This window comes from Armigeres subalbatus, chromosome 2 (assembly GCF_024139115.2).
Source record: "Armigeres subalbatus isolate Guangzhou_Male chromosome 2, GZ_Asu_2, whole genome shotgun sequence".
NCBI classification, from domain to species: Eukaryota; Metazoa; Arthropoda; class Insecta; order Diptera; family Culicidae; genus Armigeres; species Armigeres subalbatus.
In genome coordinates this window covers 362,922,337-362,945,464 of record NC_085140.1, presented here as the reverse complement: position 1 = coordinate 362,945,464, position 23,128 = coordinate 362,922,337, and the positions used below count along the sequence as shown (strand labels likewise).

Below are 23,128 nucleotides of genomic sequence, written 5' to 3'. Positions count from 1 at the left end.
CATTTAAATTTTTGGATATCCACGGCCGAATGTCACAATCGACCCAAACATAAAAAGTAATCGTGTAAAAACTGACCTTCGTATATGTAAATCGTACTATGTAGAAAGTTGAATAAAAACCCCAGGAAAATATCTTGCACTTAAATTTTTTGAAAAATTTGAACTTTATGCTAACTTTTTAATTAAGGGTGTGTGATAAAAACCTTTTTAAGAGGGTAGGTACGGTCCAATAATACAAATCTAGACCAACATTTGAAAAGGGCGTAACAGCCAAAATTTATTCCTTCTGATTCTTCGTCTCCATATAAAGCTATATATGTAGACGGAGAATCAGAAGGAATAAATTTTGGCTGTTACGCCCTTTTCAAATGTTGGTCTAGAAATAATATCTCCCGTTTAGAGGACGGCTACCATTAGCTTTATTTTATGCCGTCAACCTCGTGCCCGTTCCTTTTCTAGGACACTACGCAGCTATTTCCACAGCAACCGAGGTATTTATTTATGCCATACCAATAATGGTTTATTACCGTTTTCACAGCAGTTTACTTTTATTGGCATTTCTGGTTTTCATTAAAGTAAAATAGTGCAAGAAAACACGAAATAAAAAAATCAGTTTTTTTCGCATCTATCATCAGCTATTTCCATCATTCGGCCCTCTGGTTGATTTATTAGTAGGAAACTCAGTATAGTATAGCTTGGTGTTGGTAAAGAATTGTACGTTTCTAATTATCCAACTGCAACTATTGAATAAAATAACCCCCTTCGAACTAATACAAGTCGTGTCCCCAATACAGTTCTAGAAAACAGTTGATATTTATTGCGTTGTTTCTCCGAATCCCAGAAGAAACCTGCCAATCTAAGGAAGGAAAAAAAACGTCGCGCAACCCAGCAACAAAAAATCGTCGGGACGATGCCAGAGTGGGCAGAAGTAAAAAGGGATAGCAGGGTTAGTTGATTGATGGTCGTTATAAATAGACTACCGTTCAAATAAAATCAGTGGTTTTGTAGCTCGCAATCGAACCAGCCACGGTGGCAGCATTGGAGGTCGCTCTAGAAGCTGAACAGGAAACCGAACAAGGCAGTTCAGCCGCATCCAGTGAGTCTTCGTCACCGTCCAAAAGTCCATCCTGTCAGGCTAACGGTGCTCAACAGCAACACATGGAGGAATTGAAGGATGCCAGCATTCATCATACGGCATTGAAGCTGTCCGAAGATATCAAAGCTATGAAAATCTATGGCAGTTTATATAAGATGGTGCAGGTGGGATTCTTTGATTCCTTGCTGATGATGTAGTATTCACCACTATTCTTGTTTACGAACGGCCGAAACTTTCGAACAAATCCGATTCGTTTATATGGTTTCCTTATTGGATTTGTCTGGCGTGAACGAGAATGCCAATTACCTGTCTCGTGCGAAAGTACGTTTGAACGTCACCAAGAATACGGGTGATTGTATAATCATTAGGTATTCATCAGGGAATCAATTTTTCTTGAATGCGCAAGCGAAACAAGCGACAAAAGAGAACCAACGACAAAGCTTTGTTTTTGTCGGAGATAATAAAGACAAAGATCCGAAAAATTTTGTCAGCAACAAAAAAGAAGTAAATTTTGTTGCTAACTTTTCATCCCGTTATTTTTCATTATCTCTACAGCAAATTTCGGTTTTATGCTATCACAGTTTCTGGTTTTATGAAAATATTCGAGAATCTAACTATGGTTACAAAATTAGCGTCGTATTCTCGGAATTTTCAGAGCATGCAAGGCAAACAATTCTTGTTATATTATGTTCGGGTTCTGATAAAGGCTTGTTGTGTGATGCGTTTGTCAATAACAAACTCTGTTGACGACAAAGGGTATATTGTTAGGCGTTTCTCGAAAATTGATTCCCTGGTATTCATAATTGCTGTATTAAAATAGCTAGGTTTATAAGTGTTATTATTAGTAAGCTTAGCGTTGATTTTTTAAACACAGTAGTATTATAGTATAGATAAGTGATACAGATATGATTTACTTATGTAAATTTCATTCACTTCACTTTAGTTTAACAGCACCTTCGATCATTAGACTTTTCCATCTTTATTTGCGTCGCAGCCCACAAATGGGAACAGGACGTGGTCAGTTGCATTTTAGCTAATATTATTCCTGTTATCTAGATTAATATGGTTTGAGTTGCGTCAGTACGTCTATATAGACGAGTCCAAGTAAAAATAATTTCCGAAAAATATACAAAAATGAAATGAAGTTTCGAATAGGAACATAAAAACTGTGGCTTTTGAACTGCGGGGACATCAATCAGATTTTAATCACATGTTTGCTTTTCTCGTACATACTGAGCGTATGTAAAACTATAGGATCATTCAAAAACGAACTTTACAAACTTCATTCTCAAAATCAGATAAACTGAGGTGATGTCTGTGTGTGCATGTGAAGTATATGTGTCATTTTTTTGGCACTTCCCCTTAACCGATTTGCCCGCAATAAGATGCATTCGACAGGGAATCCTGCTCCATTGTTTGGCCAGATTTTTTTTGTTATTGTTTTTTGTTATGCACGAGAAAGGTATCACAACCGCTAGGTGGATTAATCAGCTTTTTGCTACTTGTACATTCGATGTCACATTGAACTTCCCTCCCTCCAAGTTTTGACTCAAGCCCACGCGGGAAATACTAATTGTTACACAATTCAGTAAATTAACCGATTTCTTTCTAGCAATTGAATTCAGAAAGAAAACATAAAACGTCTAACTTCTGATTTCTGTGTTTACAGATATATGCAGCATATCGTGAGAGATGTTTCGTTTACTTTGTTTCTAAGCTTATAAGAAATAAAACAAAATCTGTATGGAAACAACTACTGAGTTGCTTCTCAATAGTACTGAAGTAGTTCGACATGCAATTATACACTAAGGATACGGGTAATGCTAAAATAGATCTAATAACTGGTCGCAGTGGCACACCCGAACGCAAATGTGACCTTAAAGTGGTCTTGTTGTGTAGGGGTTATCACGCCTATCTAGAAAGTATGAGGTTGTAGGTCTGAGTTCCATCAAGACACGTGGATTTTTTTATCGCTAAATCAATATCAATTTGACCATTTCGAAAACATGTGCTGTGTATGAACAACATCCAACATATTTAACAAAAATGATTGTTCGTACAGCCGAAGAAAAGCAATTAATTTGTCTCTAAACCTTATTAATCTGAACCGACGATGATCAAGAAAGTGATAGCGAATTGCACTGAATGTAACAAAAAGTGCTAGTCTGAAAGTCTAAAATAAAGATAAAACGTGCTCGACTGAAAGTTTCTATAATAAAGATAGGGTTAAGCGGGGCAAGATGGGCCGTTTTTGAGCATCGTGTACATTTCAATGTGGAGATTATGACTTTGCATGAGGAATAATTTGGTTCTACTTTATTGTCACTCGATTTTATGATAAAATTTCATTTTGATAGAGTATGGCATTGTAAAGCCATTTCTTCATCCAAAGCTTAAAAATCCTTTTTTAAGGTGATTATAGAATGAAGCCAGAAATCGGTCATTTTGCAAATCACGTGCTTTTTCAATATTTTTTTCAAGAGCACGAGATGGAAGATACATAACGTGTATGGGGCTGAAATAATGGTAGATCGTTTGCTTAGTTATGCTGAATAAATTTGGCAATAAAGCTATCTATAATTCAATATTTGGTATAAAAATAATATTAATTGCAGAATTTAAGGGTGACTTATCTTGCCCATCTTAGACCCATCTTACCCCGTCATGGTTTCATTGACAGAAAAATAGACATCTACTTTAATCACGGTGTCTCTATGGGGAAATATTATTTTCCAAAAATCAGTACCTCTGAAACACTTACCACGCAAAACTATATCCTCCTTATGGTGGGTAAACTAATATATTCTATCGGGGGATCTAGAACAATTTTTATTTTTTCACTATTTTTAGTGCAAACACTATATAGAAATCTCAAATGATTTATCCGATTTAAACGAACCATCCCCCCCCAAATGTATAGAAAAACGGCCCCCGATAGAACATTTTAAAAATGCACCTAGGTGAAAGAAGAAAGCCTATATTTTGTGGTGGGTATTTTAGATATTCTGATTTTTTGAAAATAAGCCTCTTCGGACAAAGACACCATGCAATGACTCAAAATGAAATAAAAAGTGGAGTTTTTGTTATTTCATACCTCTATTTTTATAGACCCACGTGAAAGTTGAATTAAAATGTGTTTGTTTTGAGACATTTAGGGTTCGCCTTAGGCGACCCATCTTGCCCCATTCTACCCTATAAAAAATGTCTGTAATAGTTAAGACGTGTTTTCATGCTTTTAGCTTTATTTTACTTTCTCCTTTTTGTACATTTTGTCTTAGTTTAAATATCTTATGTCATCAATTCTAACAAATCATGGTACCAAAATTGCAGCAACTCACACCCCGATTAAATTTTCAACCCCGCTATTGTTGTTTGTGACACACGCGAACAGTGTTCACTAAATCTATAGAGATTATAACATTATTATAGGTAATTATAATTTTTTTTTCTGCACACTGGCCGCACGCGCATCTTCCTCGATTGCACACAGCCAGCCAGTGCGAGGTCTAACACGAAGCCGACGTCCTCTTCCAGGTTCTCTGCTACTAGGATGTTGTTCTGAAATTGCTAATGTTTTTTTTTGTGCTTCAAGAAGCATAATTTTGAATTTTCAAAAGAAACCATTATGAATCCCTGTGAGAAATTCTTTGGATTTTCCAATGGAAACTTTTCGAACTTTTCAAGAGAAATTTCCAAGAAAATTCTTCGGCTTTAAACTTTTTTTTTTAATTTACAAACTAAATTGTTCTTAAGTTTAACTAAGCAATTTCTGATTCCATTTCAGAGATGCACATCAATCATTCCTACTTTTCCCGAACATCAAAGTTTACTGCTGCCGTTATACGCATAGCTGTTCCATGTACATAGAAAATCATGAGACAAATATGCATATGACGGCACCATGGTTATCCTCATTTTTTTTTTCGTTTTTTGAAGAAAAAATTTAGCAAGGTAATATTTCACATTGGTGGAAACAAATAAATGTTTTCTATAGAAAAAGAAAAACCAAAAATGTGAGTTCAAAAACATTTTCCATTGTTGTTCGAACAAAAAAGCTTTGCTTTTACTTGTTACTACGACGCACTCGATGGTAAAAGCATAAAGACATATGGTGAAATGAACTAAATTTGGAAGTCGTTTGTTATACGCATCAAATGTCATCGAAAACCAATGCGTCTTTGTTCGAATTACTTGTTTGACGAAATCCTAACGTGTAAATTTATGACAAATGTTCAGCTTCTGATTTTTAAGAATTTAACGGTGAATCGCACGTTGGCAATCATATTACCTAAATGTCGAGGGTACAAAAGAAATAATAATAATATAAATTAGCAATGACTTTTAGGGGAAACAGTGTTTGTATGCACTTTAAAGCTTGAAAATCACTTTTAGGTACATGGTCAAAACGTAAACGGAACGAATCGCAATGTTCACAAGACTAGTAGAGCACACCAAAAGCTTCCGTTTAGAGGTTGTTGCAATGATTTTTAGCATTTATATCTCTGGTTACATTTTTTTCAAAATTGAAAATGGCCCAAAAACACTAAATCGTCTTGAGCCACCTCGAAATTTTATCCGAATTAGCTGAAAATTTGACAGATGGCTTATTTTAGCATAAGTATTGTGATTCTGTGCTGACTGATTCTGTGTTGAATTTTTGAAACTTTTTTAATTCATGAAGAGGTCTAATATATACATTGAAGCATTTTTCAAATAATATTCCTAATAAGATTTTGTATTCGACCTTCATATGGTATACTCTCTTTTTTTTGTCGATTTTAGATAAGCATTTGTAGAACCTGCGAGGCGAACAAGAAGTCATTGCCATGAACGAAATATGAATCTGAAATGTTATTTCACAACTATCTAATGCCTTTGCGAGGCGAGGCGAAACGCCCTAGTGGGACTAACCTACTATGTACTATGCGTCTCCACACTGTTCATACCAGAATACTAATTCGTCGACGCGTGGTGCGTTGTTCCCAAAGAGCTGACAGCTAGCTAGGCGTTTTGCCTAATGAGTTTTCCGGCAACGAAATATCACTACTTTTTAAAATGTTCATAATATCAATATGATTGAGATTTTCTACAATTTTAAAAGGCCATCGATTAGCTATGTTGTTTAACCATTGCATGAGGTAAAAATACTAATGAAAATCGTTACAGCCAAGACATTAAAGCAGTCTTTACTTAGCTAGGGCATATTGCCCATCCTTCTCATAACAAGGGGAAAGCAATGTTGCTTCTAGAAAAGGGGAAAGATGTTACATCTAGTGCGGTTTGTTATCACATTGTTATCATCATTTCAGGGCTGGTAGCGATGAATGCCGTTCAAAATAGTGACTTTAGTGACCAACGATGACGAAAAAGTGACCAAATAGTGACTTTCAATTGCAGAAAAAGTGACCAAATAGTGACTTTTGTATAAAGTTTTAAACCGGGTATAGAACTACAAGTTGCATTAGCATTGTTAGGGTATAATTCGTAGATTGCAAACTAGTGTTTTATTTTTTTAATACTAAATCTAAAATGCTATTAGAAATTAAGAAAAGACAAAAACAAGCAAGAGACCAGTGACACTCTCATAAGTACCACGGAGTTGGATATTGGGGATGGTATTCGTTGGATCAGCCAGAAGCTAAGAATGTGACTACCCGGTATCTACCCGGCGTCACGGGAACGCGTAGTGAGTTACAAGTTGTGTCACAAAATTATGTTGATAATTACAACAACAATAATTGTTGTTTAATATGAGCTCGAAGTTTTCTGTATAACAGCCAAACAATGATATAAAATAATTGATTCCTAGACGGTGAACTCTTTGCACTCACAAAGCTTATAAATCTTTGATGGGACCATTTGTTTAAAAAATATGAAGTAATTAACCTTCCGGGATTCGCTTCATCCTGGACCGCTCACGCAGTCCCGCTTGTGTTGTGGACGAGAAGCGTGCTTTTTTTCGAACCTGTTGTACTTTTTACAACGGCGCGAGTCCCCGAAGGTTAAAATAATTATGAAATTTAAAAAAATACGATTTGACCCGTTTTAAATTAAATTTTTGAGATTTTGGCTTTCTGAGAAAAAAAAAATGAAAATCTAATAAAAACATGCTCTTTTATTAGAAATCCATGAATTTTAATTAACTATATTTTCTAAATCCAGAGGTGAACCAGCCAAGAGCTGAAAGCCTCTTTAATAAGAAGAAAAAAAATCTAAATGACAGACTTTAGTATTAAAGTTAATAACAAATGGGTGGCCAAATGATATCGAGTTAAAAAAACTTTTGAATATAAGGGAACTGTTCCATTTTCCATCTCACATCTCACAGCACCAATCTTGCCGTTTCTTTTTGCTAACATGCGTGTTCACTGCTGAAAAAAATTACACAATAAATTACAAATCAAATACCTTTTCATTGCTGTGTTTTTGATGGGATGGAAATAGAAGCTATGAGATGAAGTGCCGAACCGTTCCCCTAATTATTTTTAATTGCGGATTTAAATATCATAAACGGATTTTACAACCTTTTACTACTGGCGGGGTTAGATATTGTTATTTGATAGGAACCCCTTGGCGCAGGAACGCTGCCTTTGTGAACTACAGCGTGCTTGCAACGAGTGGTGTCACCTCTGGCTTCGCCAATGTTCAAGAGTAAATTCTGCTCTGTGATGTGTATATGATATTTCTTATGTTCATTCAATCTTTATTCTTTGATTATTACTTACTAAATTTTCCGAAAATATATAATTTGCTTATTTACTTCGACTATATAAGTTAGTCATCGGATAACATTAAAGTCCCCGGATAATGTTTTGTAATATCAAATGGATCCAATATATACGGAGTGCAAATCAATCGCTTTATTCCTAATACCGTCGTCGGGGGTGACAATCGGTCTGGGGGGTCAGCGCTCTCACCGACAGTGCGGAGGTCAGATAACAAAATCGTTCAAAAAGGTCTCTTATAATTAAGTTTCATGTCCTCAGATATATTAAATCTTTTCTATGTAGTGACAGTGGAAAAGTGACCCATTCTCACCACCATTTGACCCATTGTCACCCCGGCGGCGGTAACCCTTTACATCCGTGGTTCTGGTTCCAATACTTCTCAAATCTGTACTCTATACTCGAGGCCAGCCAGCATTTTAACAAATTCCATTCGTGAAGAAAAAGATCATAGTTGACATAAATCGGAAATAACCCCACGATTTTCACAACACACTTGGAACTTCTTTGTTGCATATTTTCCAAAATAATATATTGCTACCAGATTTACATTTGATTTGACTGATAATAATAGTAGGTAGGTACAAATGATTTTTATTTTAAACTTTTTATAGGCAATGCGAAAATAGTGACTTTAGTGACCATTTTCCGAAAAATAGTGACTTTAGTGACTTTTGGATGCAAATAGTGACTTTTTAGTGACTAGACTCGAAATAGTGACCAAGTCACTAAAAAGTGACTCGCTACCAGGCCTGTCATTTGCCATTGGCCCTAACGCCAGCACAAAAACAAAGTGGGGGCTGGGTGACGCTTTTCTATTTCACCCGGCAAGGCATATAGGACGCCAATTTCAAAATGCTTGTTAACTCGTTAAAACACATTTCAGCCGAAAATAGTTTGATTTTTCAAGTTAGAAATTTCATTTATTTTAGATTAGAAACACTACAGTTCAATTATTTAGATTTAAAAACAGCTAAGTTAGCACAGCATGGTAAAAAAATGACAATTAGTGTGTCATTGCTATAATATTAATGTGTCATCGGCATAACTGTTCCATGTGCTATCCCAAAATCACTACCATCATCATCATATCATTTATATTATTCCAAAAGAAAAAAAAAGCGGTTGGTTTTTTTTGCTAACATGTTACTGACAACAACTTAGAAAAAATAACAAAATTAGAACAAATCTAATTCAATTGGACAATCTAAATGGCTCTTCATTTTCTGAATTTGATATTAATCCTATTTATTTGATATTAATCTTATAATCGTTAGAGTAGCCCTATCAATTTATCGTAATAATCTATTGAATCCGTTTGCATTAGGAGCAGCTTAGGTACTACTATGCTTATATTACGGAGTGATAAGATATTATTAGTCCGTAGTCTAAACTTAGTATAAACCAATTGAAGTAGGTAGTACGTAGTAACTCTCCCTCATTTGCTTTGCTCCAATGATGCGACATACTGAAGTGAGCCGAACCCATTAAATATGACCTTTCAGAAGCTCGCGTGTTCACCCGAAGTAGACAAGGACGATATGAAGCATACCCTCGAAGCAGCCATAAAAGCGAACGGTCTGGAAACCGAAATTCGCAATGTTATCTATCATCTGATTAGGAATTCCCTCAAAACAGAAACAAAACAAACGGTACCGTCCAGTGATCCGCTGTACTATCTACGCCGGGCGGGTGTCCAATGGGAAAGACGCGTTCGTAAATCTCTTAACTCCATGTGCTCCGAATCGAAAGCTCAGCTTCAAGGACAGACACGTTCCGCAACAGATCGTGAAGAATTTCTGACTAAATGGGACGAACTAAGCAACTACCAGATCGATCTGACCAACTATAGACCGGTGTATGCTCCGAAAGATTTACTCGATGTTCTTCTCTCCCTGAAAGGCCCCGTCAAACAGGACGAAACAGAGTACAGAAAATATTTCCGCTTCTCGTCACAACAAATAGCCAGCAAACTTAAACTTATCAAATCGTTTTTCAGTTTTCTTCCCAAGTGGGAATTTTCGCACATTTCACTCCCGGTGAAAAATCTCTTCGAACTGCGATTGCATTTCTCTGAACTTCTGCGTAACGATAACGGCGGTGGCACCGACTGGGCGGTCACATGTCAGAAGATTCTCAAGACGCGCCATGCTCCTCTATGTCAGCAAGCGCTGAAGAAAGGCATTACTCCACCTCCCCTGCGGGGACATCTTTGGGCCTACGTACTTGGCAGCCAGGTGGAAGCGTATGTAAGCGTCTTTATTCGGTTGATTGATCCTTAGGATCGTTGAGGTAGGTGAGTGGGATTTGCATTGCTACTAATAGGTGTTTCGTTCTAGCATACTGAGCATTGGGAGGGCTTGAAGCAGTCGGTTCTGACGACGGAGTCCATAGTGGATAAACTCGTTTTCAAAGATGTACAGTTGACGGCAACTAATGACGATCGATATTTTGTATTCGAGGATGTGTTGTATCAGGTAATACCTACAATGAACATATGTTTTTAATCTAAGAATCTTTAAGCACAGACAAACAGACATAACACTCATGAAATTCTCATCGTTCACTGCTTTACTGGTTATTTTAAATAATCATTAGTTGGCTAATCGGTCACAAGTGGCGCGCGCATCGGATTTGCTCGAGTTTGACGTTTGTTCACTAACGCCATCTGGTTCGTGATTTGCCCAACTAAGTGAAAACAGCAGATGTCGTTAGTGTTTGTACGACGACGAATTTGATGAGTGAATTTTCAATGTGTTATGTCTGTTTGTCTGTGCTTTAAGTTTACGTGAAACGAATATCATGTTTCATTTTTTTTCTCTTGCTGTAATACACCAAGGGGTAGCGAAATACTGTTAGATCCCATGGAATGATTTTTGTACCCCTCGTATTGTACGGCCAATTATACCTATTTTATTATTATTATTATTATTTGTTTTGTCAATAAGCAATTTTTGAAAGGCTAAAGCGCCAGAAGGCTTAGCCTAAAGTCAATGTCTTGGCAGCCTGTTGGCATATTAGCGTGATGTTGGCATATTAGCGTGAACTAACATGCATATCACACAGCCATTTTCATTCAAATAGTGCATTATTAGCACATACTACCTAAGTGTAAATTTTAAAAATAAATTCAAAGAATACACGCATTTAAGATATGCTAATACCGTGGGGTGGGCATCGAAATCCGTATACACTTAAGCAAAGATATTGTTTGACTGAATAATTAAAGCAAATCGATTGACTAAATTACCATTGTGAAACGTTCAATACGTACATATATCTTCTATAAAATAAAAATGAAATGGTCTGTGTTCGTATCCGCTTAACTCAAAAACGGCTGGATGGATTTTCTTCATTCTTTCAGCGGATATGTTCGTTACGGTTTTTTCTCAGCTTAACAGTATCGCCATGACCTCATTCTTGCGGGCTATTTTGTTTCTCAGAAGCTACCCCGTGCTTTTTCATGGAAAACTCTCCTTTTAGACCATAATACCGGGGCCGACTATTGAAGTATAATAATCATACAATACAATAATCAGAAAAATTGATCAAAACAGAAATATTTCATTTCAATTTCATTAAATTTCACAAGATATATCACTTTCTGAAAGTTTACGGGTAAAGTTCATCTTTTTTGTCCTTGAGCTCAACCACTCGTCGCAGACGATCGAGGAACGCATCGTACGAGGCCCGCACTACCCTTCTACGCATAATTGTCCCATGTTTGTTTTTGGAGTTTTCAAGTTTTTATCTCAGAGCGATCTATTTTTATGCATATTTTCCGAAAACAAAAATACTGAACTTTGGAAAAATTAGTGAAAGCAACATCTAGTTTGTTTGTCCGATTGTTAAATTTCTACGCATATCTGTCTCGCAGGAAATGAATTCATCTTAATGGAAGAATCTTTTAGTTATACAAACGAGCGATGCTCGTAGGAATGGTATTAACTGATCAATTCTTTCAAGCCTGTCCACTATCAGTGGTAAAAATGACCAATTTTAAGGATTTCCATCCTAAGTGATAGAACTGTAATCTAACACATTCAAACACGTGAAGAGTAAAATTTAAAAAATGAAGCATGAGGCAAGATATGTCGATCATACTAGTCATTAAAGAAATCGACTACTCAGTGGGACTGATATGCGTAGAAATCTGCAAGCATGGACTATATTTCTGGGCATAACTGTCCCGCTAAACTATTTCCATGATTTAGTCCGTAAATTATATTTATATATGCAAAATATAAATGATTTCAATGTAATGGAGCTCTCTCATTAGTCTAGTGATTGTCGTAGCCAAGTAAATTCAAAGTTATCTTCCTTCACAACACCAATTCGCGTGCTTACGTAACAAGCTAAGAACAGTGAATCAGGGTTGCCACATTTAAATCTGTATTTTTTCCCCAGAAAATCTTTATATCTGTATCTCAAGCCAAAAAATCTGTATTGCAAATCTGTATCCATTTGAAGCAAATCAAACACGTTTTAAACAAAGTTATTTGTGAAAAGATAAAGTCTGGAAATACTATTCGGAACTGTATGTCAATATTTAGAAAAAAAAATTGCAATTTTTTTCTAAGGATTACAAATAGAGGAATACAAGCAGCAATGTTTGTTTTCTCAAGGTTAAATGTTTATTATTTTACGAAGAACATGTATCAAAGATCCATTATAGCCACATACATAACAACTTTATTGAACTAATATTCAGACACACTAAAAAGAAATACTGATAAACTTTTTCAAAACATTTCGGACATGATAATTTCTTTCTTTAGTATTATTATTATGGCGTTTTTTGAGACCACATGTGGTAAAGTAAAAGAAATTTTAGTTACAAGATAAAGATTGTCGCTGTCGTCTTTTGCTGGCGAGGATAGGGTGCTAAATGTCAAAGAAGGAAAAATACATACGATTTGACAGTTCGGTACCCAACATGTTTCGGACAGCAGATCAAAGGGAACCGAAGCGACAATCTTTATCTTGTAAATAAAATATCTTTTCCTAAAATATTTTCTGAAAAATTTTCGGAACATAATCAGATCGACTTTATAAATCATTGATCTGAATAAATTGCCAATAAAGAAACAAAACCTACCACAGACCACAAGTTCTGTATTTTTAAACTGCGGTTTAGTTAATCTCAGAATGGCTTCAAATAAGATCATTTTAGAGAAGCATAAAAGTAATTTAAAATAATTTTCCGTACTGAAGTCCTCAAGAAATCTGTAAAATCTGTAAATTTCACAAAAATCTGTATATCTGTATATACAGATTCTTGGTCACAGCCTTAGGTCAAAAATCTATAAAATACAGAAAAATCTGTATATGTGGCAACCCTGCACTAAATGCCTGACAAAAGTCAGTTGTCTCATCATGCCGCCCCTACACGGCCTGCATGGTATATGCTTTCTCTTTCTAGCTTATATTGTGCTTCCAGTTGAAAACCGAAGTGAGCTCTCGCGACAATTGAGTTTTTCCCTATTTCCTGATGTCGCAACTGCATCGCGACTAGTGCGCATCTATGCCACCGTCGTGCGCCATGATGCGCACTAGTCGCGACGTAGTTGCGACAAAAGGAAACGTGAGAAAACTCGATTGTCGCGAGAGCTCACTTCGGTTTTCAACTGGAAGTACAATACCATTATTGAGTCTATCTTTTCTCAGCTCTTCTATTTCTGAAGCTTCCTGCCAAAACGAAAAACAACCAGCTTACATCCTGCCTTCTTTAAGAACCTTGCTATAGAGAACACTGTTATTGAGAAATAGCCAATATGTACTGCTAATGCAATCTAAAATTGAATTTGTTATTACACGCTCACTAAATTCCCCACAGTGATGTAGTAAACTACTTAAAGCTCATACCCGCCAGAAGACAGAAATGAAAATTGCAGTTTTATTCTACATGCGATTTTCTCAGTTGCATTCTCTTGACTTTGGTACAAGTATGCGTAGAACGGCAGCGCAGGTGCTCTTGTGTTACTTTACCAGAGGCCACCATATGTCGCTTCAGGATTTTCACAAAAAGCATGATGTTTTAGAGCAGCCGCAGCCTCCAACATACTCCAGACAGTGAAATTCTTAGGGTTCAAGTCCAGCGAACTCGCTGGCCACTCTTTACTCGGAATGAACACTGGAAACCTTTTATTTGGGTTTTCTTTACTTTTTGAGCCGTCGTCTAATCCTATCATAAGACTCAACTCGTGGTATCAAAATAACTACGTGTCCACGGTTCGACGACGTTTTGTAGAACTAATTTCTATATACTATTACTAATATACTATTTTTACTCACTTATGTAGCAGTTCAATTGCCGAACCCTGTAATTTTGTTATAGCTAGTCATGTCACTTTTCAAATTCCAGATTATGTTATGCTTTAGTCGAGATTCGGAAATTAGCCAGATGATTCAAACGGAGTTTACCAATTCAGCTAAAGTGAAGCAATACGAAGGTCCGGCTTGTGGGTTCGTGCCATTTCATGGGATATGCATGCTGGCAGCACCGTTCTGTTACTTGTACGATAATCCTGTGTCACTATACTTCACATTCCGTGCATTCTATGTGCGCTATTGCCATCGCTTGACAACGATTAATACTCATCCACAGGGAATAGTTAGTTTATGCTTGCTGTTCGAAAAGCTTCTCCAAACCCACGAACCTCAACTGTGGTCGCACTTTCGGGAACTGCAAATTCAACCGTATGTATGAGCCAAACTGTTGAAGTTATTCCATTAACAGGTTTATCCATTACAGCATTCGAGTGGTATTCAAATGGCTAATGCGTGCATTCAGCGGACATCTTCCTCCGGAGCAGCTGTTGATTTTGTGGGATTTGATATTGGGATATGATAGTCTAGAAATCTTATCTCTTCTGGCGCTGATAATATTGAGCTTTCGTCGAGAAAGTCTCATGCAAGTAGTCACACTGGAAAACATTGAAGCTATTCTGTCGGATTTATCATCGGTCAAGGTGCTCCCGTTAATACAACTCACCTTATCGCGAGACTGAGTGCTAAGGAACTTTTTTATGTTAGAAAATGACTGATGGCGAAAGACCTTGACAGCATAAACGGTTATTATAATACAACGTTTTGTTACAACCTTCAAAATGTCATGGTAGCAACAGATGAAACCATATTCATGGCTAATCCATTTTCATATTACATTTTGATGGAAAATTATTTGTAGGAAATATAAAAAAATCAAAATGAGCCATAATCGCAACTGTAGAAAATATATATTTATTGCAATGAGTTAAAACAGCAAACATATTAAAACACCGTGTATAATAATACATTTGTAATACATTATGCAATTCTACTAGTTACCTATAGCCTTCACAAAATATTAAAAATATATTAAAAAATTAAAGATGTTTTAGTACCTCATACCACATACTCATACCCAACCATGTGCTAACGGGTCTACTACGAAAGGCCGAATCACGAATGGCCGAATTACAAAAGGCCGAAAGCAAAAAAGGCCGAATGCACAAAAGGCCGAAACCACAAAAGGCCGAATCACAAAAGGCCGAAACCACAAAAGGCCGAATAAAATCGGCAGACCAACAAAGTGGACCGGAGCGCGCGCGCTCGCTCCGGTCCACTTTGTTGGTCTGCCGATTTTATTAAGACTTTTTTTATTCAAATACTTAATATAATCACAGAGAACAGACATGGATCCTCGAACAAAATTTCTGTAAAAACGTGTGTAAAGATTTAAATCGCTCCTCAGCGCCGCCAACGCAGGCTGCCCGACATAAAAACTCAATCTCACTAAGTGATGGCGTTGGCATACACTTCATAAACAATGTAGTGCTGCCACCTAGGAGCGAGCCTAGGAGCGATTCAGAATGAACACTAGCGCTAAAAAGGAAAACACGGCAAATTTTAAACATATTCATCAGCACACTAGCACCGCGCAACGGGGGCATAACGACACACTTCAAAATGACCAGTACAAAGTTTTACACAAGTACGCGAATGAAGATGAACGTCTGTTCTCTGTGATATAATTTAGAATATTCGGTTTATTTTGTGATTTCTCAGTGAAGTCTTGTGAAGTCAGTTTCGTTTATCTTAAATTGGGAGAAAATGATATGCATTAAGGAACACCGCGTTACCGCAAGTTATACAGCTTTTGGTCAAAAGCATAAGAATTGAAAAAAGTCTATTTTGTTTAGCTTCTGATGTCGCAATTAGATCATGAGTAGTATCAGAACGTCGGCTCCAGGGGCACGATTTGGGAATTTAACTTTTCCCAATACTACTGATAATGATTACTACGTCAACAAAGGAAGAAAAAAGAGAGCTCTTGGATTACTTTAAAGGATTACTTTAAAGTGATAATATTTATACGTATGTTCATGCTTTCATTACTGCAATGAAGATTGATCTATTATGCAAGGAATCAAATTGACTCTGTAAACACCGTCATACAACTTCTTTCAATTGAAAGATTGAGCCTCGACGTTGAACTGACGTTAAATACCTCAACTTGTTGTTGGTATTTTGTAGTTTCAAAATACGTGGACAAGTTTTTCTTAATGGGGCAGCATAATAAAAGTAAACGTAAATTTGTGAATATTCCAAGTTCTCTTAATTGAAAGATTGAAACATTTTGTAATGATTCGGCCTTTTGTGTTATTCGGCCTTTTGAGATTCGGCCTTTTATATCATTCGTTCGTGGTTCGGCCTTCTGGGTTTTCGGCCTTTTGTGGTATGCTAGAACATTTTCGGCCTTTTGTGATTCGGCCTTCTGTGGTTCGGCCTTTTGTACTGATCCCGTGCTTACGATTCCTATTACACGCTCAGTCGCTCAAGTAGAATCTTTATACATACTATGCACACACACATTCAAATATATTTATATGGACTGAACCACCGAAAAACAGACAAGCGGAATTCGTTCAACCCCACCTTCCCCCTCGTAACAGTTTTTGTATGAATCGTAACGCTCGGCCTGACTCCCTTTCTCATTCTACAGCGTTATGAAATTTGTGAACAGCCCCACATTTGCCGCAACCAAAAATAAGCGCCAGATAGTCGCCTAAAAAAACATACCTGCAGCAAAAAAGCTACTTTGATAATTTTGAAAATTTGACCGCCACGTGGTGATTTGTAGCGGTGAATGCTTTGATAGCATGTGCTTTTTGTACTGCGGATAAATTTTTCAGATCTGTGGAAGACATGGAAAATGATCACAAAAGTTGTCATTTTGTTGCAAGGCACAATATGTTATTTTTTTTAAAAGCGCGTCTATATTTGTGAAGAATGTGTGAGTCAAAGTTATATTGCTGTACATGATGCATATACTTGTTGCTGGAGGAACCAACGAAAGTCGTTTAGATGTATTGAATGGAAGCAAATAAAACGACATAATGCAATAAGCTGGCATAACAAATATAACATTCTCTGCGCGGTTTGCATGCGAGATTTGCTTCAAGGAACATCCCTGAAAGCCAGAATAATAAACAATAAGTATTGTGCATAGGCACTTTGTATTATATACAGCATCACATGAAGTAACGCGCGTATGCCCGAGGGCTGGCATAACAAATATAACATTCTCTGGGCGGATTGCACGCGAGATTTGATACAACATGCTTAATGCAATGAATGTCATACATTTTTGTTTTGGGTGTACGTGCCCGCAGTCGCAGTCGTATTTTCACGGTTTGAACGATGGATGTTTCTCCCAACCAAGGCCCCGTATGCCTGTCACTGGCGATCAAACCTCCTGTACTGTGCATAGAAGCTTAGAACTGGTATTAGGGCGCAATCGTTAATGCGAACATATTTATATTCGGTTAGTTACTGCAATAAATTTTTTTTCGAGGCGTTATATTGCTGCATAAACGTTCGTAGTCCAAAGTACGTACGATTTCTTACCACAATGCGTCTCCGAGTTGCTTTGCTGGTATCGCTATAGATTTCATCATCACCGACACAAACTTGTGGTGGATGGCTGACATTGTCCTCTTTTGAGCCTCTGTCTATCATGCACGCAGAAAAATGTACGGTAGAAACATATTAGAGCTAAATTAAAACATAATGTCAGTTTGTTTTGGCATCAAACATAAATATGGTTAGAACCTGGTTAGAACAAATATATTGTTCATTTATAACAAGCGTATTTTTTTTTTAAATCTTCATTAGACTTTCAGCCAAGACTGGCTTGTCATGTTAGCGTAAATTATTTTTAAATAACATATGCGTTTCAAGTTATTTTAATCAGCGATGAAATCGATATGAAGCAAATACAGGTCGGACTCGATTATCCAGAGTATCGTTTTTGTTCACTACGGATAATCGAATCCTCAAGAGGCACCGGAAAAAATCAAATCTGCAATTACATAACGAAAAACCAATGCTTTCATTTATTTGCAGTAGTGTAGTCAGAAATTATTTAGGAAAACCCCTAATAAATGCACCTAGCAGTATCGGCAACTTTTCGGTGTATTATGGAAAGTAGTATTTTTGTCATAACTTTTGAGTCCATAGTTAAATGATAGTCTTTCGCTACAATATACAGTTTTTTTTAGACATACGAATATAGTTATTTGATATTTGATTTTGCGTGAACGTAATTAGGAGCTGATGAAAATAAGGGGACAGACGGTACAGTAATTTCATTCATTTCTATTGAAATAAATTGCCCTAAAAATAAACAAGTCGTTTCGAACGTGCTTTGGTTTAAATGGAATAAACTCTATTTAGTTTTCTCTTCCTGACCAGGTAAGCTTCTACTAATAAGCATACAAATTTAGAACTGATCTGTTTTTGCTTACTGATTTTCTACCAGTTCTTAGGCTTGAAGCTAAGCTTCGATAGCCATGAGCCGGAGTCTTCCATTGCTTTCAATTCTTCGGTGTTACCTTGTGCTTCGCTGATACCGGCCTCTTTCAGCTGTTCAATCAGCTTTTGGCGAAAAATCAGCTTATGCGGTCGTTTGTCCTCTTTGGACTCGACCTCGGTTTTTATTTTGTGAATAGCTTCAACGTAACTTAACCCATACCACTCAATTTCCTCCGGTGTGTACTGCGACAAATAGCAAGCATACTCTTTCAGAACAGCCTGCTGTTTTTCCGGTTGGGAGGCTAGTTTCGGACATCCTGCCAACAAATCGATGAGGATTTTTTTCTTCAGCTTGATCGCCAGCATCGAGCGCAAATCGCATGCTGGAGTTTTCAACAGGTAGTGATCGAAACCATGGTTGTCGTGGATCTGATCCAGCGTACGATCGGTAACGGTAACCGCCATGTACTCATTTAAAACTTGACTATGCACAACAGAACGTCTCAAGACTGGAACCCAAAAATGAGGAACTCGACGTTTGTACGGGTTTCGCTTCTGGAAGCCCTTCACAATGGCTTCTCCACCCCAGATTCCACTGTGTGCTTCTGGGGGGTCAATCAGGGGCAGTGGCACGTTCTGGATTGGGGTTATTAACCCAGTTACGTCTTCTCGTTGGAACATCCCTGAAAGACAGAATGATAAACAATAAGTATTGTGCATAGGCACTTTGTATTATATACAGCATCACATGAAGTAACGCACGCATGCCCGAGGGCGTCACTCCATTTGATACTGGATTTTCCCTATCGCACTTGCGTGGACGCGGCATTGAAAAGAAGCTCCGCGCCAAAGTGCCGACAAGTTCATGCTAGTGCGGTAAAAGGAAAAGGAATAGCTCTAAATACAAACTCTTTGTAGGATGGGGCAAGATGGGTCGCCCATTCGAACCCTTAATAGCTCAAAACAGAGACATTTTAATTTAGCTTTTCAACATGGATCTATAAAAATAGCCTATAATCTGTAAAAGCCTATTCAGATTACGCCGTTTATTAAAATAGTTATCGAGTTAATTATTAGAAAGAAAATTTAATGTTTGGGGATTGGCATCAAGTTACTCTTTGACATATTTATTACCATAAATTGCATAACCTGAATATAAGCTATAAGCCAGCCCGGGGTTCTAGTCAGTTTTACCTGGAACTATAAACCAAAAAACATATTATAGTGGAAACAAAACAAAGTCCGAAGTTCATTTTTCATAAGTTACAAGTCCAAAATACGTATTCCGACAAAAAAAAATACTAAGAAATATTCGTAAATGTACTGAAAACATTTCGATTTAGTGAGAAACTACATATAGGTATGCATGCAATAATGCTGAAGAAAGAGAAAACGCGACGCGACAGTGCGATTTGACAGTTCATTGATAATCATTGTTATTCTTTTACGAGAGGCGCGTCGCGTCGCATCGCACATCGCGTTTACTCTGGCAAGCACCTAAGTCATTTCGACATACTCTGTTCAAAGCATAGTAATATTGTAACTGTTTTTAAATAATGGAAAAATCAATTTCGGTTCGCGTCATAAATTGTAGGCTTCGTTGCCGTGCGGTTGGCGAAGTCAATCGCCGAAGCGCATGTGCTATGTAGTGTGGGTTCGATTCCAACCATGATAAGGAGAATTTTTTTTGTGATCGAAAAATTCTCTACTGTCCTATCCATTGTCTCATGCTAGGTGTTAACTGTTAAGTTTTCAGTCTGTATGACCTCTGGTCGAAGACGGTGTTCATTTCTTTTATTACGATTCACATCAGCTATTCAAATGAAATACACTGGATTTTGTTTTTACGCGATTTACATTTTCTCAATTTTCCACTCATCCTAAATGTTTAACGTATATTAATTATCATGTGATTTTTCTTTGATTTATTCTGGATTTTTTGAAACATATTGCGAACAGTTTGGTGGCAAATTGAAGTCACACGATCAAAAATACGAGCGAAAAAAAATCATGTAAAAACAAAATCCTGTGTAATGCATACCACACGTGCTCCTGTGCTTTTTAATTGACGCATCATTTGTTATATAAAATAATAGGCCCTCCGAGCTTCCTATAAAAAGTTAAAATGAATTGATAGCCTTTCAATACAACTTTGTTGTACGAGGAAGGCAAAAAAGTAATATCAGTCTACCTGTATTTTCGAATGTTCTTAATGCTTCCTGACTTTAATAGTTTCTCAAAGTGGTGATCGCATCCGCCTGCCTGTGTTATTATTATGAAAGGGATTCGCGACCACCAACTTTGGAAAATGCACCTATAGCATAAACACCATATATTATGTATGCTCTACCCTTTTGTCAGCAGTAAGGAAAATAATGAAAACTACATACCGTCTTTCGGAACATAATGGACAGCTGCTGGTTGCTGGTTCTTCCATTCGTCCCAAAACTTTTTGTATGCTACCGGAAGCTGTGCCCCCCAGCCTTTGGTAAACTTTTTCGATTTACGAAGTCCGTAAAGCAGGCTGGCTCCCTGTAAACAAAAGTTTGTTGACGCGCATTTCAAGTTTGCACAAAAGGATGACGAAACACATTGAGTGATTACCGAACAACGTTGCTGCTGAAAAAATGTTATACTGGAATAAATATACTACTTAATTACCTGTGGTGTGGCGGACGCCATTGATAATCGCTTCTAGATAACAGTATGTTCTTCAAATTTAATGTTTCGCAAATTTCTACCGGAAATAATTGTGAAGAAAAATAATCACTCGAGTTAAATTAAAAGTTCTGAAAATATTGCTGCTGAATTTGACATGCCAAAGTTTTGGCAGCTGTCATCCGATCGGGGCCTACGAATATTACGTAACACGAAAGTTTTGTCGCTTTGCACGTTTTGCATATTAACTTTCATTTCAACTGGGCCGATAGATACGTTGTAGGGTCTTTTGTAGAGTATAGACTCTACAAAATAAATCGAAATTTATTTATTAAAACTCCATTTATTATTTACATTACATCTGCGGCGGGCCATTATAGTTACAGTTTAAAATCTGATTTGTTTGGTGTTACGTACACAGCAAAAAATAATGTAATGTTCATCGATGTAATTTGCACGATGTACCGAAATTTCAATGTAAATCCAAATTCATAATGCATATTAACATTTAATTTGATGTAATTTCACATTGCTTGGAAATTACACAAAAGCAGATTCACCAATTTTCCTCACGTCGCATTTGCGTAATATTGGATTGTCAAAACATCGAATATTACACAGAAAAAGATGCAACCAATAGGATAAAACAAAATTGTGTGAATTTACACAAAATGGATACAATATTGTATCCGTTAATAATATAATTTTCTCGCAACACTGCGGACCTGACGTCTGACCCGTCGCGTCGGTGTGTGCTGTGCTGTTTATCGCCATCGTCGCCATGTTGTTTCGGAAGCACAGTCAAGACTTTACGTTTTTCACGCGGTTTCGATAGTTATTGTTCGCTTTAAATTCGTGAGTTTAGTTTTTTCAGTAAGAACCGTTTTTAATCAGGTGAAAAATTCACCATCAAAATGGATATTGGAGATCGGAAAGCTCTACCTGTATTTTCCATTCCTACGGCGACGGCAAAGGAGGGAAGAAGAAAAATGGCGGACTACAGGCCGTGAGCATGCCGATCTTGTGAAGGCAATCCTTGGATACAAAGTGCCAACGCAAATCCGCCGCCAAGCTATCCCGCTGACTTGAAGATCTGTATGTGGATTCAATGGCCAAGATAGGCTCGGTTTAAAACCGTTTTCTTTTTTGATTCCACTGTCCGAGAAATAAAAAACGGAATATGTATCAAGTTCGGTGCGATTTTGATTCACAGTTTGTGGCAAACTACATATTTGCTGCCGGATGTGATCGTTGCCAAGCCAGACCGAAACTCAGCGGTGCAGTTTTGTGTTCATGATGATGATGAAGTTTCGCGAGCAGCTGACGAAGACATTGTGAAGGTTTCCCGAGGAAAAGCAGGTGGGCGTGTTCCGTGCACCGGTGTTGAAGATTATGGTCGACTTCACGAATGCACACAGCAAAAAAAGTTGTTGAATATTACATCGAATCAGATGCAACCCACTGAATCCATCGGTTGTTGAATATTACATCGCACGATGTACTCGAGAACACTCTGCGTAATAAATGGGAACGATGTAATATTGTTTCCGACGTAATAAATCAGACGACGTAATCAAAGCGATGTGAAATTAAGTGACGTATTACAGTAGGATGTACTAGTACTATAGCGTATGAATGATAGGATTTCCTTGTTTTTCTTTTAAAATATAGTGCTTTCAAATTTTCATTAAATAAAATTTTGATTTATTTATTTAATTTTTTTCATTTTAAATATTGTTTTTTTTTTGTGATTTCACCGGAAGAGGTTATCAGCGAGGTTACACGTAATAAACAAACCATCCTAAGGTTCTGTCTCATTTGGAGAATTAAACTGAAATTAAACTTAAAAGTG

At 37.1% G+C, this 23,128-nt stretch overlaps 2 protein-coding genes across 4 annotated transcripts; one reads left to right on the top strand and one right to left on the bottom strand.

Annotated features, from left to right (window-relative positions):
• The first annotated feature begins 498 nt into the window (after positions 1 to 498).
• Positions 499 to 15,183, top strand: LOC134217174 (TBC1 domain family member 19). 3 transcript variants are annotated; one of them, XM_062695954.1, is made up of 8 exons: positions 500 to 714; positions 795 to 946; positions 1,009 to 1,260; positions 9,327 to 9,748; positions 9,821 to 10,070; positions 10,161 to 10,298; positions 14,186 to 14,520; positions 14,576 to 15,181. In XM_062695954.1, the coding sequence occupies exons 2-8, from the start codon at positions 911 to 913 to the stop codon at positions 14,829 to 14,831; spliced, it is 1,689 nt and encodes a 562-aa protein (XP_062551938.1). In that variant the 5' UTR covers positions 500 to 714; positions 795 to 910; the 3' UTR covers positions 14,832 to 15,181. The 3 variants fall into 3 exon arrangements, with proteins under 3 accessions (XP_062551937.1, XP_062551936.1, XP_062551938.1); XM_062695953.1 differs by having other exon boundaries at positions 499 to 714; positions 842 to 946; positions 9,327 to 10,070; positions 14,576 to 15,183; XM_062695952.1 differs by having other exon boundaries at positions 499 to 714; positions 9,327 to 10,070; positions 14,576 to 15,183.
• A 3,327-nt stretch (positions 15,184 to 18,510) lies between these two features.
• Positions 18,511 to 21,613, bottom strand: LOC134213008 (large ribosomal subunit protein bL28m). Its single transcript, XM_062691452.1, has 3 exons — positions 21,280 to 21,613; positions 21,009 to 21,150; positions 18,511 to 19,301 (listed from the first exon to the last, which is right to left on the bottom strand). The coding sequence occupies exons 1-3, from the start codon at positions 21,298 to 21,300 to the stop codon at positions 18,619 to 18,621; spliced, it is 846 nt and encodes a 281-aa protein (XP_062547436.1). The 5' UTR covers positions 21,301 to 21,613; the 3' UTR covers positions 18,511 to 18,618.
• Positions 21,614 to 23,128: the final 1,515 nt, after the last annotated feature.